We start from the raw sequence: 27,373 nt of genomic DNA, 5'->3' as shown, positions 1-27,373 counted from the left end.
TTAAACAAGTTCCTCCTCTAGTTTCTTTGTGACACACTTGATGCGGATGTTTTCTTGGAGGTTACGGAGACGTGCGCTGCGACTCGTGATCTCCTCCACGTAGGTTTTGGGGAACCAGCCCCGCTCCCCGTCTGACAGCCGGTAGCCCTCCACCCAGCCTGCCCACACAGGAACAAAGAAACAAAACCAACACAAACTTAAGCCGGGTACACACATAAAGAGCGGGCCGGAGCCGATTTTGGCCCGATTTCCCCCCTTCCGACCAAGGACAGCAAACGCCCGATTATCGGATGGCTCTAAAGATTATCCTACAAGATTATCCTGTTATGTGGTGTGAGGTGTGTTAAGAGTAAATGTCTCCCGACAATGTGCTCGGAAAATGGTCGGGGCCGACGATCGTAAATATTAAACCTGTTCAATATTTACGATCAAAAGTCTTCTTGTCTGTGGTCAAAACTGACAACTCCCGAGTCTGATTGTGACGTGGAATGGAATGTAGCCAATCAAGAAGCGAGCTGACTGACGTGTCTTCTTCTTTTCGTTCTTCTGCACTTTATTTCCCCTGTAGCACATTGCTGCCTCTACAGGTCAGTCCGGGTACTACTACCCTGATCACGCGAGATTTCTGGATTGGGGGACTGGAGACTCCAGACTGTCAGAGGACAGATCTTTATGCATGTGGTCGTACATCGGAGCACACCACACACAATACGATCAAAACTGTTCAATCCATGATTTTTTATCTTCATGTGTGGGGTGTGGGATAAAAAATCTGTAAAGATTTAGAAATGGTACAGACATCTTTATGTGTGTACCAGGCTTTAGTAACAAACAAAAACTAACATCCTATTACATCATCACTTCTGGTGGTCTTTAAAAAATGTACAATAAGAATGTGAGGGCCATTGTCCAACCATGACATCAACTCTTAGAAAGCTTTATTTGTACCGGTATCTTTATTTGGACCAGAACAGCACTCATCGAACGTTCTTTATTACTGTATGTGATCGCTACCAATGTATCATGGCCATTGAGCACTATTTTGAAGCTGAAATCGACCTACTGGACCTTTAAAAAGCAGATTCATAGAGTGTTAAGTTTAATACTGTATGAACTAGGTATACAGTACCAGTCAAAAGTTTGGACACACTTCCCCCTAACCCTAACCCTAACCCTCATTGGAATTGGAAAGTGTGTCCAAACTTTTGACTGGTATTGTATATTGAGCCACTGTGTTCCACCCACCGTCACTTGTAATGGTCTTGGCCTGGAGAATGTCAGCCTTCTCCAGTGTTAGCTCGTCATGCTCCTGCGCCTGGTAGCACTTGATGCACTGAACCTGGGCCAGATCTGAGGAGCACAGCATCCAGAGATGTAGAGATTATGCTTTTTTTTAAGTAAGTAAGTAAAGTTTATTCATATAGCACCTATCACAGACCAGCGGTCACAAAGTGCGGTCACAAAGTACAAATAGGCTATAAAACATAATTAAAGAGCAAAACTAATAGCAGATTAAAAGAAACACAACAAAAAAGTACAACAAATAATAACAAGACACAAAAAGATAGGCTTTTGGGGTTAGCCAAAAGCCTGTCTGTACAGGACAGCCTTAAGCAGTTTTTTAAATGCTTCGACCGAGACCGCTGATCTAAGTTCCAAGGGAAGAGCATTCCAAAGTTTGGGAGCCATGGTTTGGAATGCTCGATCACTGTTTTTAATCTGGCACGGGGGACAACCAACAAACCCTGGTCAGAGGACCTGAGAGACCTACTGGGGCTGTAAGGATGCAGTAGGTCACAGATGTATGCAGGTGCCTGACCATGAAGTGATGACCAGAACCTTAAATTGAATTCTAAATCCACAGCATCCAGAGGTGTAGAGAAAAAGTATTTTTTTCTGAGTGGAAAATATGTCCACTATATATTTCATTTTATTGGACAGATACAGTGACGACAACAGTTTGACATGATTGAGCTGTGATCAACCATTGGAATTATACACCTGCGCTATATGATAATGATAGCTTATGAAGACCCCTGTATAAAGAACTCACCATCATTCTCACTGGCTTGCTCAAAGTCTTCCAGTGGATCAGAAGGGAACATCGCTGTGATCCATCTCTGTTTTCCACTCCTGGGTAGAAACAAAAGTATGCATCCATTAACACTTAATCAGCCACGAGGGAGTAAAAAAAGTCTGAGTAAATAAAAAACATATATCTTTGCACTCAATCAAATATCAGGACCCTCCTTTCATGACATTTCCTAGATATGTGTGTTCTACCACCCAGTATCCTTACATTTTCAAAATCACATGAATCAAACAATCATAAGCTAGTATAAAGCTATTTAGCAGTTTTTCTGTGTAGGAAGCAGGCTAATTTACAAGCGGCCAACTAGTGGTCGTTGGGTGTAAATAGCAGCTTCGCATTGTAAAACGAGCGGGCTCTTTTAGTAGGTAAAAAAGGCACGGCTGTTCTAGTGTTAAATGGTCAATGGACTGCACTTATACAACACCTTATTCCAAAGGGATTTAGCCTCTCATTCACCCATTCACACACACATTCACACACCGATGGTGGCAAGCTACCATGTCCAGGCTTCGGCCCGCTCATTAGGAGCAATTTGGGGTTCAGTGTCTTGCCCAAGGACACCTCGACACGTGGACAGAAGGAGGAGCCGGGGATCGACCTTGCAATCGTTAGACGCCGGCTCTACCTCCTGAGCCACAGCCGCCCCAAAGACTTGCACATGGCTAGGCTAAGGTAGGCTACTGTATATGGTAAAGAGTCCCTATGTAAATAATCCCTGGATTATTGTAGATCTCATCATGAAACCCCCCCAAATAACCAATCAGAGGCTTGGTGGGAGTGGCTCAGAACCATAGATTGACCAATGAGGGTCCTACTTTAGGCTCCCTCGATGGAATAAGTTCTTGAACAGGAAATATACAGAGATACAATAGAGACTGAGGGGCGGTTTCCCAAAAAGGCTTCAATCTAATCTTCCACTAAAAAGCTTCTTCAAAGGAGATTTTACACCTGAAAGTGTGATTTAGTCCAGGACTAGGCTTAATCATTGTCTGTAGAACCGGGTTAGGGTAAAACACATAGGGACGACACAGGGTTAGGGTAAAAAACGGATAAGGGTTAGCACAGGTTAGCACATGGTTCAGCTAACTCTAACCGGCCCTGAGAGTGCTTGAGAGATAGATTACATTTATTGTCCCCAGGGGAAATTCATTTTCCCACCACTGTACCGTATACATACACATACAACACTGTATAACATAGACAACAACAGACAGTACTACACATGACAGATACACAAGTACACACACTCAGCACGGTCTATTATCTAAGGCAACAATGGCTGCGGGGATCAGGCTTTTGCCAAAGCGAGCCCTTTTGCACCTTAGCGTTCTGTACCTACGCCCGGATGGCAGTGGGGTACATACAGATTGGGGTACATACAGATTGAGTGGGTGGGTGGGTGATGTCCTGTTCTATTGTGGTTGCGATGTGTGAGATGGCCCTGTTGTTTAGTGCTGTGAGGTTGGGTGTGGGGAGTGTAATTATCCTGGCAGCAGTGTTGGTGATGCGTGTGAGGGCAGGCTTGCTGACTTACTCGGTGTGGGACTTGAGCAGGATCTGGTGTTTGAGCTGCTGGCCTTCACACAGCTGCAGGTGGAAGATGAACCCTGAGATGCCCTGGAGCTTCTGGCTGAGGTCCTTCACCTTCAGCTCTCCCATCTTGGCGTACACGAACACCATGAACTTCCACGTGCTGCACAGCGACCGGGGTGGGTGGGGTGAATAAATACAAATAAAATACTTTAATAGTTCTTCCTTCGTCTAGCATTATGACTGCCAATGGCCCCTCTGGCCCTAGCATAGATTTCTTGTTCTTGCGATGACCAATGATGGACAGATGATTCACTTACGTAGACAAATGTATTTGTAGTGTCCCAAAAAATCTAAATGTAAATACGAATATGAATGGGGATTTCATTAATATGCCATTCATGGGGTCTACAGTGTTTTCTGTGACCACTTGATCTAACCAGAGAAAACAGCTGCCCCCTAGTTGTACAGTATAGCTCAATATCAGTCTATCTGTACAGTATAGTACAGTGGATTGTGTACATAGCCTTTATTTATGTAAACCAGCTCCTTCCCTTCTTGTGATTTTTTTAAACGTTTTTTTTTTTTTTCCTTTCCTAACACCAGGGGAGCCACCCCTCCTAAATTTCGTTGTTTGGTACCTGTACTGTAGCAATGACAATAAAGTCCATTCATTCATTCATTCATTCAATAGGTCAATAGGTATAGGTCAACATGATCTCTAAGACATTCATCATTAAATCACCTGGTATTTAGCATACAACTCCATAAACGACCATAGACATACAGTATCAATCAAACTTCATTTATATAGCACGCATGCCGCACGTCATGCATAGAATGCAACTCCAAGTGCTGAACATAAAAACAATAGTAAATAAACTACCATACAATAAAACAATAGGTAGGAGATAAGAAATAGGGGTAAAAGTGCAAGTTGACAGACACTAGATGACACTAAAGCCAGGCTAAAAAGATGTGTTTTAAGCTTTCCAGATATCCACACTCTCTGCCAGCCTCAAGTCCTCTGGCAGGCCGTTCCAAAGTCTGGGGTCATAGTGGCTAAAAGTGGCCTCGCCATGGGTCTTAGACCAGACCCCTGGAACAACCAAGAGACCAGTACCAGAGGACCTGAGGGATCTAGAGACCAGTACCAGAGGACCTGAGGGATCTAGAGACCAGTACCAGAGGACCTGAGGGATCTAGAGACCAGTACCAGAGGACCTGAGGGATCTAGTGACCAGTACCAGAGGACCTGAGGGATCTAGTGACCAGTACCAGAGGACCTGGGGGATCTAGAGACCAGTACCAGAGGACCTGAGGGATCTAGTGACCAGTACCAGAGGACCTGAGGGATCTAGAGACCAGTACCAGAGGACCTGAGGGATCTAGAGACCAGTACCAGAGGACCTGAGGGATCTAGAGACCAGTACCAGAGGACCTGAGAGATCTACTGTATTAAAACCATGTCAGACATGTAGTCGGACGCGAGACCATTTAGTGCTTTGTAAACCAAAAAGAATCTTAAAATCAATTCTACAGTAATCTCTATGTTACAGAGGTTCAGATACTCACTCTTTCCTCCTGGACAGCAGCAGACAGTCGTTAAACAGATGCAGGTACACAGGCCTGGTGGGCAACTTGAACTTTGCACCGGAAATACTCATAGTCTGTGTGTCCACCTCCAGCAGCTCGCCATGCTTCACCAGCCAGCGGGACTGAGAGATCAGAGGGAAGATCTGAAAGGGAGAGACTTTGGTGACTAATAATAATAATAATAATAATAATAATAATAATACTACTACTACATTAGACTTATATAGCGCTTTTCTAGACACTCAAAGACACTTTACAAACTGAGAAGATCGAGTAGTAGTAATAAAAAGAAACAAAAAATAAATCAAAGAAAGCATAGGGGTCTAATTAATTAAAAGTCTAATTAAAGTGTCTTTGTAGGACAATCTACTCTGTATACTGCAAGTATATCTAGATTTCGGGCGGAGAAGCGGCGAACAAGCAACGCCAGCATCCTCTCTCAACCAGCATTTTTTGAAAAACGAAAATCTTAATTTGAGAAAGATTGAAAATCTAATAACATTGAACTGAGATTGGAGGAATGTAAATATCCAAAATGAGTTGTTTTTTTCCTTTGTAACTGATGATACTCCATGGTATGACCTTGTGAAATAGGATGTTCACAGAATTACACCTGAGATGGGATTTTCATTAATTGTTCTTTGTTTGTTTGTGTATGATGCTTTTCTCTGTGTGTGTGTGTGTGTGTGTGTGTGTGTGTGTGTGTGTGTGTGTGTGTGTGTGTGTGTGTGTGGTGTGTTATGCCTGAAATGTTGCAGAAAAAAAAAGTATTAAAAAAATAAAAAGATGCTTTCAGCTACTGTACTTTGCCCTCGAAGTGGATCTTCTTGTTGAGGTGAATCAGCTCTTCCATTCTGTTCATCGACTGGACGCTGGAGTTACATTCTTTTATAATCTGTAATGATAAGACTAGTTATTAACACTAGAACAGCCATGAGGGGTCATTTGAGTAAAAAAAAAAGTTATATCTTTGCACTCAATCAATTTTCAGGACCCTCCTTTCACAACTTTTCCTAGATATGTGCGTTCTACCACTCAGTATCCTTACATTTTCAAAATCACATCAGGATAAGCTAGTATAATAAAGCTATTTTGCAGTTTCTCTGTGTAGGAGGCAGGCTAATTAACAAGGCGGCCAACTAGTGGTCGTTGTGTGTAAATAGCAGCTTGAGCATTGTAAAGAGGCGGCTCTTTTACAGTTTTTTTCAGTTGCTAAAACACTAAACCCCATTCTCTGAACCAAATTCTCAGTGGCCTAAGCTTATTTGTCGAATCAAACACTCTTTTGGCCAAACCTTAAACACTGTTCAGGTACTTAGACACAATTTGCAAAACTCATCCGCTCTTTCTTGCCAAACCTTAAACACATAGTCTCAGTCACTAAACACATTTCACACTGTGATACACTTGTGTTGCAAAATTGTGAACACTGGCAGCAGAATGTGAACACAACTCCAACACAGTTGTCATCTGTTACACACAACAACCTCAAATTTAACACACACATGTTTCTAATGATGTGATCAGACCCATTGGGCAGGGTAAAAGTCAGTTCAGATTGCACAGGTGGCACATGTGCATCCATCTACAATGGACGGAAACATACAGAGAGGCAGAGGAGGAAGAGGAGGAAGAGTTTGTGTGAGAGGAGGTGGACGAGGAGGAAGGGGACGAGGAAGAGGCCGAGGAAGAGCAAGAACAATCATTACTGATGAAATCCGTGCAACTATTGTACACCAGTTTGGCCAGTTTCCTCAGGAGGAAGAGGCGTTTGTGGGCCTTCTTGGCGAGGGTTGAGGTGCTATGTAGGCTGCCATTGTTATGATGGCTGAGATCTCTCTGGGCAGATGGAATGGCCTGTTTTTAACCATGACCAACTCAAGATGAGCAGAACAGTGCTTGTCGATGGTGGCGTTGTTTGTACACCAAGAGTTGTTTACATAAATGCATAGTCCGCCACGCATCTTACCGCAATCATCTGTCGGCCTTGTAGCTCGATCGCGTTATCTGGCACACCGTCGTGTAGCCAAGATTCTGTGAGAATCAGCATGTTTGTCAGCATGAATCAATGTCAACTTGGATGGAATCAACAGTGTGCCTCTGTCAACTATTGACTGTGTCCTCACACGCAACAGACTTAGCATGAAACAAGTGTACAAAGTGTACCCTTTGATCGCAACTCTGCAAGAGCCAAAGATCTAAGATATCAGTATGTGCAAGTAAGTGTAACCTACACGCTCTGATGCTTCCAGTACAATTCTATGCTCATAAGCCTACTGTTACGGTAGGCTAGTAGTTGCAGTTGCTACGTTTACATTGAAAGGCCCCATGAATACATTTCCATAGATGAAGCAGGGTTCAATCTGGTGAAAAGGAGGCAGAGAGGCAGGAACACAATTGGTCAACGTGCCATTGTGGAAGTCCCTGGCCATCGTGGTGGCAATGTCACCCTTTGTGCAGCCATAAGTAACTGGGGGGGTGCTCCACCGTCATGCAAACCTGGGGCCATATAACACTGAACATCTCCTTACATTTCTGGGTGGTCTACAGGATAGTATGGCTGCGCGTGAGCAGCTGCATCAGCAAGCAGTTCATCCTGTATATGTCATAGTTTGGGACAATGTGAGCTTTCACCGTGCTGTCCTGATACATGAGTGGTTCACCAACAACCAGCACTTCATAATGGGTTTCCTTCCACCTTACAGCCCCTTCCTGAATCCAATAGAGGAGATTTTCTCTGCGTGGCGGTGGAAGGTCTATGACAGCCCTACAGCAGGGCAAATTTATTGCAGGCAATGGAACAGGCCTGTGATGATAATATTCAAAGTATATTATACTGCAACTGTGGAGTCTTGTCAAGGCTGGGTTCTGTTTTCTGTCTACATGCCCTGGATGCTGTGTCCTAAATTATTGTATGTAGTGTCTAACAAATGCTCTGTGGTGAATATATGTTTACTTGCTGTGTGTATGATCTGAACACAGTGTTTGGTTTTGAACACAGGATAAGTGGTTTTGAGGTGACAGTTTGATTTTGGTGGGAAAGTCTGGGGTTTTGTGAATGTAGTTTGAATTTTGGGATTTGTGTTTAAGGTTTTGAGAAAATGGGTGGAGGTTTCAAGAAATGTGTTTAAGCAACTGAGAAAAACTGCAGTAGGTAAAACGGCACGGCTGTTCTAGTGTTAAGCTATATCAATTGAGTTATTTCAAAGACTTGGGCAGAATATGGAAAAACACTGTCATCACAACATGCATAGAGTATAATGCTGATTGACTTTCATAATGCACTTCAATCTCCTTTTTGGTCACATTTCAAATGTCTCAGATAGGCCTTACATACCTCACGATGTTTTCTAGTGAATAAGGTGTTACTTGTTTCTAGTGAGTCTAACCTTTTTGAGCTCGTTGAAGGCTTTGGTGGCGGTGTCCTCATCTCTAGAACCTGGTGTTGTTCTCTTCAAGATGTTCTAACAGACAGAAGATAGAACACAGAGAACGTACGTTTAAACCTTCAGGATGTTCTAACAGACAGAAGATAGAACACAGAGAACGTATGTTTCAACCGTTTAGCAGACACTTTTATTCGGTTGTTAAGTCTGACATCACGCGTGACGTTTAGCAATTTCCGGGTCCAAATAAAAAATTCCCCGCACCAGAGTACCAGTGTACTAAAGCGGTAGAATGACAGTTCAATTGTTTTTTTAGACTCAGATCTATTCATACAACAAGGGACATATTGTCAACGTCTTTGAGCCTCGGAAAAGCGCTATACAAATATAATTAATTATTATTATTACTGCTGCATTTCAAAGAGAGCGCCTCAGCCAGTGCTGGACCCGGAAACACGTCACGACTTAACAAACGAATTGAAAGCAACTTAAAGAGTAAACTTTATTAGATTACAGGTAGTGATGCTCCGATCTGATCGGCGCCGATCGGTATCGGCCGATATGGCCTTGATCGGTTTTGATCGGAGTTCTCAAAACGGCCGATCAAACATGACCGATCAGTTTACAAAATGGCGTCGCCAGTCTGGAAATATTACACAGTGTCGGAAAGAGACAACAAATATGCCGTTTGTAATGTCTGCTCAAAAGAAATACCTTGCGGAGGAACGCACGCAAGGTCTTTCAATACCACGAATATCATACGGCATTTGCTGCGTTCGTCGATTCGCTCAGAGAGCGCCGAAGCGCACACTGGGCTCGACGTCATAAAGGGACCGAGTGCTTTGATTGGACGAGAGGCGTTCCACGAGTGCTGGTCAGAGTTCCAGCGCGACTTCACGAGCGTAGTGTAGGTAGTGTTCACCGACGTCATGTGACCCCGCGAGCAGGAAGTCACTTGGCCCATAGCAACAACAACTATTAGCGCGTGAGTTTTAGGTCTTCCTCTGTGCACCTTGCACAAGTGTAGATAGCGAGCGACTTTTCAGCAGCAGGACATATTTTAGATGATAAGAGGAACAGGCTGAGTGCCAAAAACGCTGAGATGCTTGTATTTCTCAAGGCTAATCTGCCAGTGATGCTGCTTAATCAGAAGTAAGGTTTGAGTCTGAAATCTCCTTAGGTGCAATGTTTTGTTTTTTTGTTTTATTGATTATTGCTGACTTGCTGTCTTATCTCCTCCTAAATATGACTTGAAACTGACTGACTTGAAACAGTATTTTATATTTGGCTATAGCCTGTTTATGTTGCAGTTTAGTTTGGGTATGTTTATTGTTCCTCAGGAAAGCTACAGTTACAGTATAAGCTCCAAGTTCTCTAAGAGCCCCTAGTTCCTCTCATTCGAGTGGAATGTTGCACATTTGATGTGACAGTGTACATTTTATTTATTATGATTTCTATTTTCACATTTTATTTGTTTTTCCTGAAGTAAGCTACAGGTGGTTGTGAATTCAATAAAACAGATGGTCGTCAATTCATGATACTTTCTCATCTCCTAATTTCATTTAAATACTTAATATACAATGTCAATGGTGTTAAGAATAATTTAAAACATAAATAATGCTACACAATAAATAGAATGCTTCAATTGCCATTTTCGACGCTGTGATCGGTGATCGGTGATATCGGATCGGCAGATCACTGATTCCAGTGATCGGCACCAAAAACCCTGATCGGAGCATCTCTAATTACAGGGACAGTTTCCCTGGAGTAATTTAAGGCTAAGTGCCTTACTCAAGGGCACACTAGTGGTGGTGTTCCCAGGTGGGATTTGAAGTCATGACCTTCTGTCATGAAGTCCAACACACTATCCACTAGATCACCACTATGCCTATGTATATAGTATATACACAATATGTGACAGCAGCTGGTGAAACCGGGAAAAAGTCACCAACCAATCACAATGCTCAGACTATTGTTGTGAAAAATGTTAATACATTTCAACGTTGTTGAAAATCAATGACACACTCGCTAGTCAAGCCAAAACATTGCAATGCAATGGATTTGGTGAGTAATCCCCACTACTACCTAGTTAACTATAACACTACTTTACATTGCTAGTAGGCTCACAAAACAAGCTGTGTTAGTTGACTAGCGAGTGTATCATTGATTTTCAACAAAGCTGACATTTATTTACATTTTTCAGAATAAAAGTCTAGTCAAATCTGCTGCCTGTCACAAATGCTCCTTCATATCTTAGCTCATGTTTCTCACTTTGATCACCTGGTCAGAAAAAACTGTGGGAACAAAAAAAGATGAAAGGCTGCTCAGTTACCTGATGTACGGTACTGTTATTGTATTGTAATGTATTCATGTAGGGTGGGGGTAGTGGTGGTGAGTTGGACTGGTTATCAGAAGGTCATGAGTTCAAATCCCATCTGGGAACACCACCACTAGTGTGCCCTTGAGTAAAGCCACTCAGCTAAACCTAAACTGCTAAATGGTTAACATGCAGTGGTGTGCCGTCAGGGCCAGCAAGGCCTTCTCTGCTGGCCTAAACATAATCAGAATATACATTTAATTTTGATATATTTTTTCTACAAATATGTATTAAATTATTCCCGTAGTCTATTCTCTTCATTTCATAGCTTTCCTCTTGGTTGCGCTGCTTCCAGACATTTGGAGGGCTGGCCTTTAGCTTTTATCCAATCATATTTCAGCCATCATGTGTTGCCAGGGTACCAAGAAATCTGCCCGCCTGCAGATTCAACAGTGGCGCGAGTACAGATTGTAATTTAAAGTGAACGAGAAAAGAACTGTGGCGTGCCGTAGTCAGATCTCGAGTTGGCGAGCAAATCCAAGCAAATCCGACGAAGGGGCCTGCTGGATGGCGGAGCACCTGATCAGCTCTGCACGTCTTTTGATTGGATACAAACTATTGGGAGGCGGAGCCTACAAGCAGCCACAATGGCTGAAGGAGGAGAAGAGGTAGATTTGGTGGCAGATATTATAACAACAAAGAAGAACCTTCTAAGAAAAGTAGACATAATCAGAAGAGAACGTCCGAACCCGACGTTAGCGACGCTATCCATGTAGAAAATTACTTATTGGTGGAACTGATCAACTGTACAACAGAGACATTGAAGTCTTCTTGAGGAAAGAAAGGAGGATGGATTTTGTGTTCAAATAATCAGTTGTTTTGGTGAGTAAAAAGCATTTAATGTTTTCTGCAAGAGATGTAGACATACGGAGCGACCCTGGGGTCCATAGATATGTGTGTTGTGTTGACTGGCTAAGTTGTGTGAGTAAGTGGGGCTTCAATGCGATCTTCTAACCACTTCCCGGGCTGCTACCATGGAAAACGACACACCCCCGTGACCGTATGAACACGAGGAAGATAACCATCCTTAAATGGAACCTCGAAACGGTTCTCCTATCGAGATCGACAGACCGCAAAGTTCGGGAAATAACTGACGCTTTCGTTTTCATGCAATGAATTGAATACACCCAGACAAGGTGCCGCTATAATAACAATGGCAACGCCCGGTTATACTGCGTTTCTGTCTAAATGTATAGTTTCTAGAGCCATGGCGTCATAATGATGGTATTAAGAGGTGGAATAATTCAGGTAGGACATCACTGAAGGCCTAGGTGTGAAATGCACCGCCCGCCACTGTTAACATGTCATAGCTCTGTCCCCTGTCCCAATATTTAGTCTGGGATTATACATGTATGTTGAACAGAGGCAACAGTCATACCTCCACCAGCATCTTTAGCCGTGTGATCCGCTGGAAAGGGAGGATGAGGAAGGAGGTGAGAGGGAGGCGCTGGCAGATGGGGTCCTCCTCCAGGCGGGCCAGGATCCCAGGGAAGCGACTGTTCTCCTGCCTGAGGGGGACAAGACATCTATCAACCTATAAAGATATTTGAGAAATCGAGAAACGGATCCGGATTACATACACTTGTGTTGACGGAAGATGTACCAGTATTTAAACTGTCACCCAACCCTTTTTTGCGTTGACTGAAGACGTACCAGTATTTAAACTGTCACCCAACCATTTTTTTTGCGTTGACTGAAGACGTACCAGTATTTAAACTTTCACCCAACCATTTTTTGCGTTGACTGAAGACGTACCAGTATTTAAACTGTCACCCAACCATTTTTTGCGTTGACTGAAGACGTACCAGTATTTAAACTGTCACCCAACCATTTTTTGTGCTGACTGAAGATGTAGGCTACCAGTATTTAAACTTTCACCCAACCGTTTTTTGTGTTGACTGAAGACGTACCAGTATTTAAACTGTCACTCAACCATTTTTTTCCTGGATAGCTACAGGATATGTAGGTCCAGTTCCAGTAGATTCCACTGATCTACAGGTTAATAATGTGTATCGGGTCTCGATTTGTATGGAGCAAGTATAGTAGAATATGTTTTGGAGCAAGTACAGTATAATATGTTTTTGGAGCAATATGAACAATATGTAACACCAAGCATCCCTACATGCAGGGCCCTGTTTTCCAAGTCCAAAAGCAGCAAGGCATAATTGCAATTTATGTGGGAGGTAACAGGTACCACAGTCAGGGTTCCTACACGTTTCAACAAGTCAAATTTAAGACCTGTTTAGACCTTTTTTGGATATTCTTTGGATATAATTTTAGACCTATTCGCGACACCACATGATAGGTTTTTGTCATCCTCGAGGTGATGAAATTAGGGATTTCACTGCCATACAGACAAAAAAGGAAGCGAATTGGCATTTTTTGGTTCCAGCTTGATTAATTTCAACGTAAATAGATGGAAATGGACTGATTTCCTTGCAGGATCTAATTTTAAAGTCCTAGCACCTCATTTTTAGACCGAATAACTGAAACGTAAGACCTTTTTAGGCCTTATAAATCGGATTGCTGGATTTGAGACTTTAAGGCTTTTTAAGACCAGCGCGGGAACCCTGCACAGTACTGTAGCGCTGTCTGGAGTGCGCTCACGGGGGAGGAGGAGCCGTAAACAGCAGGTCAAGTGCCGTCATGTGTGCAGAAAAACGGGGCCTTGGAAATAGCACAGATATTCCAGACCCCAGGGCCCGACAGTGTCCGCGTTCACCTTAATACTGGGTTTTTTACGCTGTTAAAATGAGACAGCAGCTGGGGAAACTGGAAACAAGTCGCCAACCGAACGACGGACCGTTCTGACTTTTATTCTGATTTTTTTTTAAATAAATGTCAGCGTTGTTGAAAATCAATGACACTCGCTAGTCAAGCCAAAACATTGCCATGCAATGGATTCGGTAAGTAATTCCCCACTACTACCTAGTTAACTATAACAAGCTAGGCTTGACTAGCGAGTGTGTCATTGATGTTCAACAATATTTCAACAGTATTTACGTTTTTCACAATAAAAGTCAGATTTGTTTTTTATTGGTTGGCGACTTATTAAGCCTAACCTGGGTTTCACTTGGCTGCCCGCAGTCTCAAATGTTAAACGAAGCCAAATATAAATACACACAAAGTAAGGCTGCTCACAACAGGCGTTGGTAGGTCTGCTCCTGGTAGGCTTGGTTGGTGACGTAGGGCAGGTAGACCCTCCGCAGGGCCGGGCAGTGGGCCAGGACGATGTCACACACGTCAAAACGCAAGATGTCCTCCTCCAGCCGCTGCTCCAGGTCCAGTAGGAATCTAGAGAAGGAGGGAGAGAGAGAAGGAGGGAGAGAGAGGGAGGGAGCGAGAGAGAAGGAGGGAGAGAGAGGGAGGGGAGGGGGTGGGGGGAGAGGGAGAGAGAGAGAGGGAGGGAGAGAGAGGGACGGGGGGGGTGGGGGGAGAGAGAGAGAGGGAGGGAGAGAGAGGAGGGAGGAAAGAGAGAGAGAGAGAGAGAGAGAGAGAGAGAGAGAGAGAGAGAGAGAGAGAGAGAGAGAGAGATTCCATTTCATCCCTGAGGAAGAAGGTAATTGATGTGCCCAAATTGGCCATTTTAAGTTTGTGGGATTCGTATAATATTAAACTGAATTCAAACCACAAATCCGATTTGGGCCAAAGTCATTTTTTTTTGTTACTAACTAGAACCTTTTCTTCTAAGAAGGTATGTGCTCTCACGTCATGTGCTCTCTCAGTGCAGTGGTGCCATTTCATCATACCTCTCACTGACCCCCTTGACCTCAGGCAGCTTGGAGAACAGCCACTGTCTGTCCTGGACCCCCCAGGTACTCGGCCAGCTCAGAGGAGAGCATGAAGTGGTCCACCGCGATGGTGAGGCTGCGTATGTACGACGCCTCCGACGTCACCAACTCAAACTTGGCCTGTGAGGACGAGGCGCACAAGATGAGAAGACACCCGACTATTTCTTGAGTTTGAAATCTAAAATCCTACAAAAATCATAATCTGTTTTGCTTACAAATGACTATAAACATTGATTAATGACAAAATGTATGTATGAATACATCCAATTGGCTGGCAAATAAGACGTATGTGTCACATTCTAATGCTTTGGTCCGTATATCGGGATCTGATGTAACGATCAGACTTTTCTTTCGAAAACATTTCAGCGGTGTTGAAAATCAATGACGTGCTCGCTAGTCAACTAACACAGCTTGTTTTGTGAGCCTGCTAACAATGTAAAGTAGTGTTATAGTTAACTAGGTAGCAGTGGGGATTACTCACCGAATCCATTGCCTTGCAGTATTTTGGCTTGACTAGCGAGTTTGTGTTTTGATTCTCAACGTGTGGGGCAAACACATTGAAACATAGTTCCGTGTTTCAAAAGAAAAGTCAGAACATTTTGATTGATTGCCGATATGCGGACCACCAAAAGGCTAGTTTCACATATTATTGCTGTGTATGAATGTCACAAGCGCCGGCCGGTGTTACCAAAAAACCCAAATGGCTGTTAGATGTCGTTGTGATACTCATATGGTAAAATGGTAAATGGACTGCACTTATATAGCGCCTTTATCCAAAGGGCTTTACAACGGCCTCTCATTCACCCATTCACACACACACATTCACACACCAATGGCGGCAAGCTACCATGCAAGGCACCGGCCCGCTCACTGGGAGCAATTTGGGGTTGAGTGTCTTGCCCAAGGAGACTTCGACATGTGACCAGCCGGGGCTCGAACCGCCGATCTGCCAATCTTGCCATCATTAGACGGTGGCTCTACCTCCTGCGCCACAGCCGCCCCACACTCACCTCCTGTAGTTTGCGTTCCTCGTTGCTGAAGGTCAGCAGCTCTCCGCTGGTCCTGACGTCGGGGATGTCCTGCCACAGGGAGAAGGCGGAGCCGCGGGACGAGGAGAACGAGCTGGATGGCGACAGGTTGGACGGAGACGGGGTGCCGCTGGACCCCTCCCCCCTAAGCCCCTCCTCCTCAGCGCCCGGCTCCTCCCTCTGCTGCCTCTGGATCTCTCTGTTGATGGCGACATCGCTGTACTCCTGGTACAGGATCACTACGGGGCAGGGAGAGGGTCAGGGGGATATACTGTTTAAGCTATTTTTTCTGAGTGGGGCAGTCCCACTCATATATCTATATTTTTTTTTTACAGATACAGTAGAGATTTAGACAGGAAGGATGGGTGAGAGAGAGAGGAGGGATGACATGCAGGATATTGTGTCGTTCGTGTCGTTCAATGAGAAACAGTTCAATGAGAATCTTTTTATAACTTTTATTCACGTGCTCTGGTTACATCAACTCCATCTACCTAGTACCTATTAGTTGCTGTCCTGTCACTACCACTACATCATCCCCGGTCCTGTCCTATAACAAGGACCTCTACTGACACCTAGTGGTAGGAGTATCCAATCGTCACATCCTCCTTTCTTTGAGGTAAGAAAAATAACTAATTGTCTTTTTTTTTTTTTTTTTTTTTTACAAGTTCAGTCTATCAGGCTTTGTGATGTGTCTTGTGGATCTTCTTATCACAGGTTCACTTGACATGTGTGTGTTAGTGTGTGGTTCAGTATATCTGTCTGTGTTACAGTCACTTGGAAGTGGACGGATGGGCTCAGACTCACTGCAGGCTTCACTGAGCTCTGGAACAGCTTCTGGAGTTTTTAGGAGACTGCGGCGATTGCGTCTGAAGATTTGTCCTTCTTCTGTTCTCACCGTGAATGACCGTGGAGCGACTTCGTCAAGAACAGTGGCTTTTGTCTTCCATCCACCAGGACCTTGAATCCTGACTGTGTCGTCGCTTGAGAGTGGTGGAAGCTGCTTGGCTGTTCTGTCATAGAATGACTTCTGCTTCATCTTCTGTAGCTGTAGCTTTTGTTTCAGCTTTGGACGTCTTCTTTGCTGTGAGTAACTCGGCAGTGTGGTACGAAGCTTTCTCTTCATGAGCAACTCAGCAGGTGACAGTCCACACTCAAGAGGTGATGCTCTGTAGCTGAGTAGAGCAAGGTATGGATCTGAGTCACTGTCAGCAGCTTTCTTCAGGAGTTGCTTGAGAATGTGGACTCCTTTCTCAGCCTTTCCATTAGACTGTGCATAGAGAGGACTGGAGGTCACATGATTGAAGTCGTACTGTTCTGCAAACTCTCTCCACTCTCCGCTACTGAAGCATGGTCCGTTATCAGACACAACGGTATGTGGTATGCCATGTCTGGCAAAGATCGATTTTGTGTGTGTTATGACACAGGCTGATGACATGTTTGCTAGCAGTGCCATTTCAGGGAAGTTGGAATAATAGTCAATGACTACTACATAGTCTCTTCCTTTGAGATGAAACAAGTCCATTCCTACCTTGTGCCACGGTGCTGCTGGCACATCAGCTACTATCATGGGCTCTTTGGTTTGCTTGTTCCTATGCTCCTGACATGTTTGACACCTGCTTATCAGTCTCTCTATGTCTTTGTTGATTCCAGGCCAGTAGACAGTATCTCTCGCCCTTCTTTTACACTTTGCGACACCGAGATGACCTTCATGGATCCTCCGTAGCATGTCCTGCCTCAGAGCTCTTGGGATGATGATTCTGTCGTGTTTTAGCAACAGCAGCCCATAGACTACACTCAGCTCACCTCTGACATGGAAGAACTGTGGACAGGAACCTGGAGGCCATCCATTTTGCATGTTGCTGATGACTTGTTGCAGCTCTGTGTCTTTCGCTGTTTCCTCAGCTATCTGTCTGGACTTGGAGTCTGATACAGGAAGCACAGCAGACACCATGTTCACATGCCTCTGAACATCCTCTTCAGTTGTACTGACACTGTCCCCTGTTGGTGCTCGCGAGAGTGCGTCAGCGAGTACTAGATGCTTTCCTGGTGTGTAGATCAGTCCAAAGTCGTATCTTTGCAATCTCATCATCATTCGCTGTATTCTTGGTGACATCTCATTCAGATTCTTTTTGATTATAGCGACTAATGGACGATGGTCTGTCTCTACAGTGAAGCAGGGGAGGCCATATACGTAGCTGTGGAACCTCTCTAGCCCAAACACTAGACCTAAACACTCCTTTTCTATTTGAGCGTAACGACACTCAGTTTCTGTCATAGACCTAGATGCATAGGCTACCGGTTTCCAGTGTTCACCCTCAGCCTGAAGGAGTACTGCACCAATCCCATCTTTTGATGCATCTGTGGACACTTTGATCCTCTTTGTGTGGTCGAAGAATGTTAGCACAGGTGCAGTGGTTAGTGCTCTCTGGAGCACTTGCCATTCATGCTCATGTTTGGAGGTCCACTTGAACTCACTCTCATTGTGCAGGAGCCCACGGATGCAGGATGTTTTCGCTGATAGGTTGGGGATAAATTTACCTATGAAGTTGACCATCCCCATGATGCGTAGCACCCCTGTTTTGTCTGTGGGCCTCGGCATGTCGAGTATGGCGTTGATTTTCTCCTGGTCGGGTTGGACACCTTGTGCTGAGAGCTTGTCTCCAAGGAAGACTATTTCCTGAGCTCCAAACTGGCATTTGCTCCTGTTGAGCTTCAGTCCATTCTTCCGTATGCTCTCCAGCACCTTTGTCAGCCTCTCATTGTGTTCTTGGATTGTGGAGCCCCAGACAATGATGTCGTCCACATAGGCTCGAACTCCATCCAGCCCCTCGATGATGTGTTCCACTGCTCTATGAAATATTTCAGACGCAGAGATTATTCCAAATGGAAGTCTGAGGAAGCAGTATCGACCAAAAGGAGTGTTGAAGGTGCAATATTTGGTGCTGCTCTCTTCTAATTTGAGTTGCCAGAACCCTTGTGATGCATCAAGCTTTGTGAAGTATCTTGCACCCGCCATTTCACAGGTGATTTCCTCACGCTTGGGTATCTGGTAGTGTTCACGCCTGATGTTCTCGTTTAGATCTTTTGGGTCCATGCATATTCTTAGGTCACCGTTTTTCTTTTTTACACACACCATTGAATTGACCCAGTCTGTTGGTTCTTCAATCTTCCTTATTACACCCAGTGTTGTCATCCTGTTTAGTTCCTCCTTTAGACGGTCTCTCAATGGTGCTGGGACCCTTCGTGCAGCATGCACAACTGGCTGTGCATTTTCTTTGAGCTGGATTTTATAGGTGAATGGCAGTTCACCAAAGCCCTTGAACACATCTGAATAGCTCTGCACTATGGATTCAACAGAGTCACTAGATGTGCTCACAGTTGTGTTGATGCAGTACACTCTTTTCACCAGCTCTAAATCTTCGCATGCTTTATCACCTATCAGTGAGTCTAGTCCTTCAGCTACCACAGAGAAGAGTAAGTGGTGCACTTTCCTTTTCACTGTTACTTTCAGCTTGCATGTGCCTAAACAGTCAATTCTCTGTCCATTATAGTCCTTAAGCTCAAGCATTTTTCTTTGAATTTTTGGCTTTTCTTTCATTGCTTTGATGTCAGACATGCTGATTAGATTTGCTTTTGCACCAGTGTCTAGTTTCAGAGTGACTATAGTCCCATTTATTTGCAGTGGTACTATCCATTTATCTTGCTTGACAGCATTTATCTGCTTCTGTGGCTCTACTTCACAGCCCACCATGCCAACAACATATGGGTCACTGTCACTTTCAGTTTCAGTGTCTTCCCCCACTATATTTACAGGTTTTCCCATCCTTTTCTCTTTCCCTTTAGAGAAGCACTGTTTGGCAAAGTGGTTATTTCCTTTACAATGAGAGCATTGCTTACCAAAAGCTGGACACTCCCTTGGCTTGTGCTGCGAGCCACAGCGTTTGCAGTTGAACGTCTCACCGTCTGTCCGTTGCGTTTGTGCGCGTTGTTTTCCTTTGTAGAAGACCGCGGCAACTGTCACATCATCACTCACTTTCATGGAGCCCGCTGCCATCTCGCCGAACGTCCTCGCGTGAATCCGGGACAGCTCACTCGCATGACAGATCTTGATTGCCCCCTCTAATGTCAACTCAGCTTCCCTCAGCAGCCTTTCCCTGACCTTTTTATCCTCCACACCAACTACGATCTGGTCCCTGATCATGGAGTCCTTTAGTGTAGCAAAGTTACATGACTGTGCTTTTAGCTTTAGGTCAGTCAGAAAACTATCGAAAGGCTCGCCCTGCTGCTGGATTCTAGAACGGAACACATATCTCTCGTACGTCTCGTTCTTTTTGGGAGAGCAATGGGCATCAAATTTCTCGAGCACTTTATCCAGCTTCTCGTTATCATCTCTTTCCTCAAACACGAACGTGTTATACACTTCTATGGCTTGTGGGCCTGCTATTGTTAGTAAGAGTGCTACTTTCCTGGTGTCCGGCTTCGTTTCCAATCCCAACGCTGTAATGTAGAGTAGAAACTGTTGTTTAAAAGTGCGCCAATTGCTGTCGACATTCCCCGTCAGTTGCAGACTCGTCGGTGGCTTCACTGAATCCATGTCGCATTTCACAGTTGTATCTTGCACTGTTTTACTCCTGGTACCATGTGTCGTTCGTGTCGTTCAATGAGAAACAGTTCAATGAGAATCTTTTTATAACTTTTATTCACGTGCTCTGGTTACATCAACTCCATCTACCTAGTACCTATTAGTTGCTGTCCTGTCACTACCACTACATCATCCCCGGTCCTGTCCTATAACAAGGACCTCTACTGACACCTAGTGGTAGGAGTATCCAATCGTCACAGATATGTCCCCGGCCGGAATCGAACTGCGGTTACATGGTCAACGCTTATCCCACTACGCCCGCTAAGCGCCCCTATTTTATTTTATTTAACCTTTATTTAACCAGGAGGTCTCTTGAGATTAAAATCTCTTTTTCGAGGGAGACCTGGCCAAGAATGCACACCAGTACAGATACGAGTTACAAAATTGGCGAATAAAACATAATAAATAACCGACAAGAGATAACAGATAAATATTATTCCAAAAAAAACAATTGCACATTTCTGTCACACAATTTCCAATCAGGAGTAGGAAAAGGTCCATATGCAGGAAATGGATGATTCAAATTGGAACTACAGTACAGGAAGGAATGAATAGAATCCATGAAAAAGGAAGTGAAAAGTGAGACTCACAGCTGGGAAGAAACCTTGACAGACGATTGGACGTGGTGACAGTGGGCGTGGGGTGACAGTCCTCTTCTATAGATTGTTTTCTCAAACTGTGGAGAAGTGTTTCATGCCAGTTACAACAGTGGTCGTAGAATTTGTCATAACATGCTTTAAAGATCCACTTTAGCAAAAATGTAATGTATTGTCACTTTGATTTTGTTTGTTTGGCCTCGATGACCGTCACCCATTTTAACAATGTATCTGTGACAGCAGGTGGTGAAACCGGGAACAAGTCGCCAACCAATCAAAATGTTCAGACTTTTAATTCAGAAAAATACACTACACTAACTAGGTAGCAGTGGGGATTACCCACCGAATCCAACGCATTGCAATGTTTTGGCTTGACTAGCGAGTGTGTCATTGATTTTCAACAACGCTGAAATTTGTTTACATTTTTCAGAATAAAAATCTGAACGGCCCGTCGGTTGGCGACTTGTTCCCGGTTTCACCAGCCGCCCTCACAAATGTTTGATGGACAGGGTAGGTGATTAATGGATTCTTATGTAGATATGTAATTTAGAATGAGCACAGGAAACTCAAGTCAAGCAGCTATACAATGCCCCTTATTATAACATGGGTTACAACAAGGAAAGTAGAAAATGGAGAGCTTGCCTTCTCTCCACTGAGACACATGGTTCAGTGGTGTAGTGTAGTTTTTTCTAGTGGGTATACTGTGATTTTTCTCTCCCAGCCTCATATTGTTCATTTCGGAACGCCATAAAAATAAATCTGTGCTCCCTGTCTAACGTTATATATATATATAAATTACATGTTCTAAGGCTGATCTGTGCATGATAGTGCTGCATTTTTCATGTTGCATCTCCCCCTTTGATGTTATATGACACTATAGTCAGTCCCAATGGTCCAAAAGTCAAGTGCTTCGTAACACAGACGGGGTGAATTTTATGAATGAAAGTGAAAGTTCTGTCACAAAACGCCGTTACGTATCCTCACACATTTTTAAGTGGGTATACGCAAATCCTTGGCCTTTCCTAGTGGGTATACGGCGTAGTCCTGCGTATCACGTAGACTACACCACTGACATGGTTTAATAGACAAAACGTCACCCGCCCTCCTCCGCCCCCCTACGACCTTGGCTCCACAACATCACAATAACAGGACACACCCCTCCTCAATCTGGGAACACTATTGCTCAACAATTACGCAAGTCAAGAGAATTCAGTTTCTTAGTGTTTCATATAATCCTCTACAACAGTCGGTCACCTGAGCTTGCTGGTCCGGCGAGGCAGCAGGACGTTACTGTCAGCCGAGGGGAAAGGAGGCGCCGGTCCTACAGGACTGTGGGGGGCGCTGTCACTCGAACCCCCAGAGCTGCGGTGCCTCGAGTTGGATTTATCTACAGATGAAGGAAACAGAGGGAAGGAAGTATCCTCTTACTTACCTCCATATTTATAAAAAAAAACTTCACACAAGGCAACAAACAAGAAGACGCACTGGTATACACAGTCAGTTTCTCAGATCATTTAAGATTGTTGTCAGCAATTATGAATGTACGATGTTGGAAGACTTTAGATTAGATTAGATTTAACTTTATTCTCATTGCAGAGTATATACAAGTACTACTACAAGTACCAAGACAACGAAATGCAGTTTAGCATCTAACCAGAAATGCACATAGCGATATAAAACATGATACATAAAAACAAAACATGATAGAGATAGGTACGGTATGGCGGTCTGTACGTACAGTCGGGGGTGGGGCTGGCCCCCCCGGAGACCTGTCTGTCCCTAGCCGCCACGCGAGCCGACAGCGACTTGCCCAGCCGCAGGGTGAAGGAGCTGGTCCTCTGGGAGATCTGCAGCCTGGATTCAGATTACACTTTGATTATTGACCATTGTCATTAAAGAGTTCAAGTACCAGACAACAAAATTCAGTTTAGCATCTAACCAGAAGTGCAAAATAGTGATATAACATGATAGTTATACGTGATAGGTACAGTATGGCAAGCACGGTAGTTAGCGGAGAGGATAGTCGTAAGCTATGTACAGTTAAGGTAGATATGTACAGTTAGGGTAGCTTATGTACAGTTAAGGTAGCTATGTACATGTATACAGTCTATACAGATGCATAAATAGAGGCTATATCAAAAAAGAGGTAAGTGCAATGTGCATATGTTATGTGCAAAGGTAGTATTTGTAAACAGCAGTAGTGCAAAGGGTAATAGAGTGTTGACATTGTTGACCAGGAGTGTGTGCAACCAGCAGTAGTGCAAAGGGTAATAGACCTATCGCTAAGCCACGGCCCCTTTGAAAACTCAAATTCTTTGTCTGACTGAGTGACCGTGACTGACTGACATTCAATGACTTACAATGGCGGGAGTTCAAATTTCTGATTTACAAGTAAGTAATGTTTTTGAATGAATATTTAGTCTAGAAGCTTTCCACCATCAGATATTAGCGAGTTGTTCGTCAGAGTTTTCTTTTCTGATATGATTGGACAATTTCTATTTTGGGGCGTGGCTTAGCGATAGGTCTATTCATCAGAGCAATTGCGCGTCATCTCCCTGTCATCAGAATGTCCACGCCCCTTTTTGGGTGATAGAAACTGAGAAGTTTGACTGGTGGTCAATGGGAATTTCTGGTCTTTGCTACTTTAATCCGATAAAATAAGAAAACCGTAGTGCTTTTTAGATATTAGGAGCCCAAATCCGATGGCCAGTTAGGCAAACTATTATATAGTGTTGTTGCCGATCAATGATCGACGTCGTTATATAGAGAAAATTAATGAAATAGGGGTTGATTCATCAGAGCAGTCATACGTCATCTCCCTGTCATCAGGGATTTGTAGTTCTTCATTTGATCTAGCCTACTAAGGTACTACTTAGTAAGTACCTACTAACCCTTCACCCATAACGGCTATCGACTAGTGCTACTGTGCATGATATTTCTATTGTAATCATGGGAGATAAATGTTCAAAGAAGAAACGAAAGCAAACGCTGTTGGGGGGACTGGAGGTGAAGACGTTAGGACCACGGCAAATCAACTGAAGAACTACAAATCCCTGATGACAGGGAGATGACGTATGACTGCTCTGATGAATCAACCCCTATTTCATTAATTTTCTCTATATAACGACGTCGATCATTGATCGGCAATGACACTATATAATAGTTTGCCTAACTGGCCATCGGATTTGGGCTCCTAATATCTAAAAAGCACTACGGTTTTCTTATTTTATCGGATTAAAGGAGCAAAGACCAGAAATTCCCATTGACCACCAGTCAAACTTCTACTCTTCTATCACCCAAAAAGGGGCGTGGACATTACGGGAGGGGAAAGTACCCGGATGCGTTGCTCTGATGAATAGAGTGTGTAACACAGTGACCTGGAGATGTGTGTGCAACCAGCAGTAGTGCAAATGGTAACAGAGTGTGTAACACAGTGACCTGGAGATGAGCTCTGACGCCGAGAAGCGCCGCCGCTCCTGGTCTGCCAGCGGGACGCGACCCGAGGGGCTCCCCCTACTGGCCGAGCTGGTCTCCGCAGCCCGGCGGTCCTCCAACAACAAAGGCGGAGCCGCGGTCTTTAGACGGCCGGGGTCTACGGCGCCCCCTGCTGTCGACGAGGAGGAGGAGGGAGTGATGTCGACGGTCCGGGGCCTCCCCTCGTGATCCTCCTCCAGGAAGGTGTTGAGCGGCCCTGGGAAGAGGTAGTCACAGTCCAGGACGGGGCTGCTGAGGGAGTCGTCACTCTGGCTGTCCGGGGAGTACACCCGCATCTTACGCCCTGAGAGAAGAGCAGACCAAACTGGGCTTATTACAGTTTTTCTCTACCGCTTTAAAGCCCAATGCACACAGCGTGCGATTTTGTCGCACGACAACATTCGATTCTCAATTCACACCCACTCACTTCGGTGGTGTGAATTGAGAATCGAATGTTGTCGTGCGACAAAAACGCACGCCGTGTGCATTGGGCTTAACACTAACATCGGAACCTCAAAACACAATGACCAAAACCTGAAACTGGTGTATTTTATCTCACACCAATTCTTGTCATCAGTGAAAAGAGGAGTGAATTTGAGGAGTATAGGTAGAGAACAGGTAGTCATTGTGGTTATGATCATGTGATCAGGAGCCCACTGGCTCCATCTGAATGTCTCTCCCTCCCAGCCTTTTATCCTCCACCTCCACCCTTGATTGAGCACAGGTGTGCTCTCACTCAGGCCGTCACCATGGCGATAGGCAGGGAGGGCAGGGCGATCACCTAGGGGAGAGACACAGGAAACAAACAAAACACACACACACACACACACACAACCACAACCACACTACGGCTGTATAAACAGTAATCACGGACAGATCAGGTAGAATGTTTGTAACTTGAAGGTTTTGAACCCAACGTAAAGGTCCTGTGGGGTACAGGGTCTTCAGGGTCTTCAGTAGAAATGAAGGAAGTGGAAAGGCGTTGATATGATATAAACACCATTTAGCTGAGGCTTTTATCCAAAGCGACTTACATTGCAGTGAGTGAACACAATTTTCAGTATATATGGTCCCAGTGGGAATCAAACCCACAACAAGAGAAGATATAATAATAATAATAATAATAATAATCATCATCATCATCATAATAACCCACAACAAGAGAAGATATAATAATAATAATTATAATAATAATAATTATTATTATTATTATTATTAACCGTAGTGTTATTAGCGCCACACTCTACCAACCCGAGCCTCAGAGGACCATATGATAAGGAGGGCATAGGTAGAAAGTTATCATCAACAATCAGCATCATCAATCTTGACTTGATCATCAAAACGCTGCAACTTACGGATGGACTTCTCCTTCAGAGACCCCTGGGAAGGCCTCCTCTGGGGCTCGTAGCAGTCTGGGCTCTGGAGCTCCGCCCCCTCGGAACCCTCAGGACCCTCGGAACCCTCCGGACCCTCCGCTGAGGAGGGCTGTGAGTCCCAGGAGTCCCTGTCGCTGTAGAAGGAGGACAGCGGCAGGGACAGGGGCAGGCTGAAGGCCGAGTGGAGGGGCCGGCACACGGTGGTGACGACTGCTAGGGGTCTCTCACATCGTTCCTGCGATTGGGGGTCCTCCTCCGTCCTGGTGTCAGTAGTAGTATCTCGTATGTCCAGCTCGACGTCGCCCCCGTGTGTCCGGGAGGAGTCGGAACTACTCAAGTCTGTGTTAGTGTCAGTTAGTGTGTTGTTGTGGTCGTTGTCGCTACTGCTACTCCTCCTCCTGCCTCCTCCGCCATTTTGAGGAGTCTCTTTCACCGCACTTCTGCTGTGTGTGTTAAGAAAGACGGTGCTGTAGTCACACTGCTGTGTGTGACCTCCGGGGGAGGTCGGGAGGAGGGGGGACAGGCAGGTGGGTTTGGGGGCGACAGGCGGGGGGGGCGGCTGCAGTTCGATAAAGGCGAGGGTCTCCTGCTGACACACGGCGATGTGCTTGTGGTGGCACTGCCGCAGGTGAGGCCCCCTGTCAACGCGGCCCGCCTCGCTCAGAGCCTGGGACTCGCCTGAGCCCGAGATCCACATGCTGCCGGGGCTCTCTCCTCTGCAGCGGAGGGCGAGGTGGAGGTGAGGCTGGAAGTCAGGGCGCGTGGAGAATCCATACCCAGGGAGCATTGCTGAAAGAACACATGGGAGCTGTGCGGGGAGGAGAGAGAGAGAGAGAGACGGTGGTAGTATTTTGTCATAATGGGTCCAGTTTTTGGACCATATTCACATAAATGCCCTGCAACAACACTGGTTTTGTACTTCTGTGTAGTTACTCAAAGTATACTTTAATTTCACGCCCTTAAATGTGTGCTTTTAGTATGCTTACAAAAAGTATACATAATACGGTATAGTACAAAATATAGTACAAAAGTATACTTAAATGTCATGTCCGTAAATATGCACTTAAGTACACTTACAAATCATCCTTAAATGTGTGCTTCACTATACTTAGTAGTGTCTCAGTGTCACCAGAGGTTTGATCAAGTGTTACACACACAGACACAGACACAGACACAGACACACACACACACACACACACACACACACACACACACACACACACACTGTACAGTACTGTATGTGGTTGATAAAACACACCCTTTAGGCCCTCTGTACTGACACAATGCTGGTGTTGACAATGTTGGCCCACACAGTAACACAGTACTACATAGAACATGTCCTGTAATTTCCAAATACATTTGTCTAAGTCAGTGAATCATCTATCCATCAGTCATCATAAGAAAATAGATCTATGCTAGGACCAGGGGCTATTGGCAGTCAGAATGCTAGAAGAAGGAAGCATTTTAGACGTATTTTTCATTTTC

At 44.6% G+C, this 27,373-nt stretch overlaps 1 protein-coding gene across 1 annotated transcript; it reads right to left on the bottom strand.

The window, feature by feature from the left end:
* arhgef19 (Rho guanine nucleotide exchange factor (GEF) 19) lies at positions 1 to 26,675 on the bottom strand (the record flags this gene model as incomplete). The annotated part of the gene is given in 17 exon segments (XM_080533518.1): positions 1 to 158; positions 1,246 to 1,350; positions 2,054 to 2,133; positions 3,627 to 3,785; positions 5,198 to 5,361; positions 6,024 to 6,113; positions 8,608 to 8,682; positions 12,360 to 12,489; positions 14,123 to 14,275; positions 14,731 to 14,792; positions 14,794 to 14,892; positions 15,783 to 16,039; positions 21,033 to 21,118; positions 22,293 to 22,425; positions 22,777 to 22,892; positions 24,477 to 24,816; positions 25,868 to 26,675. Coding segments are annotated over 17 exon segments (3,015 nt in total).
* Positions 26,676 to 27,373: the final 698 nt, after the last annotated feature.

The sequence above is a fragment of the Nansenia antarctica genome (genome assembly GCF_963989245.1).
Source record: "Nansenia antarctica genome assembly, chromosome: 6".
In the NCBI taxonomy this organism is placed as follows: Eukaryota; Metazoa; Chordata; class Actinopteri; order Argentiniformes; family Microstomatidae; genus Nansenia; species Nansenia antarctica.
This window is presented reverse-complemented; position numbering and strand designations above follow the sequence as displayed.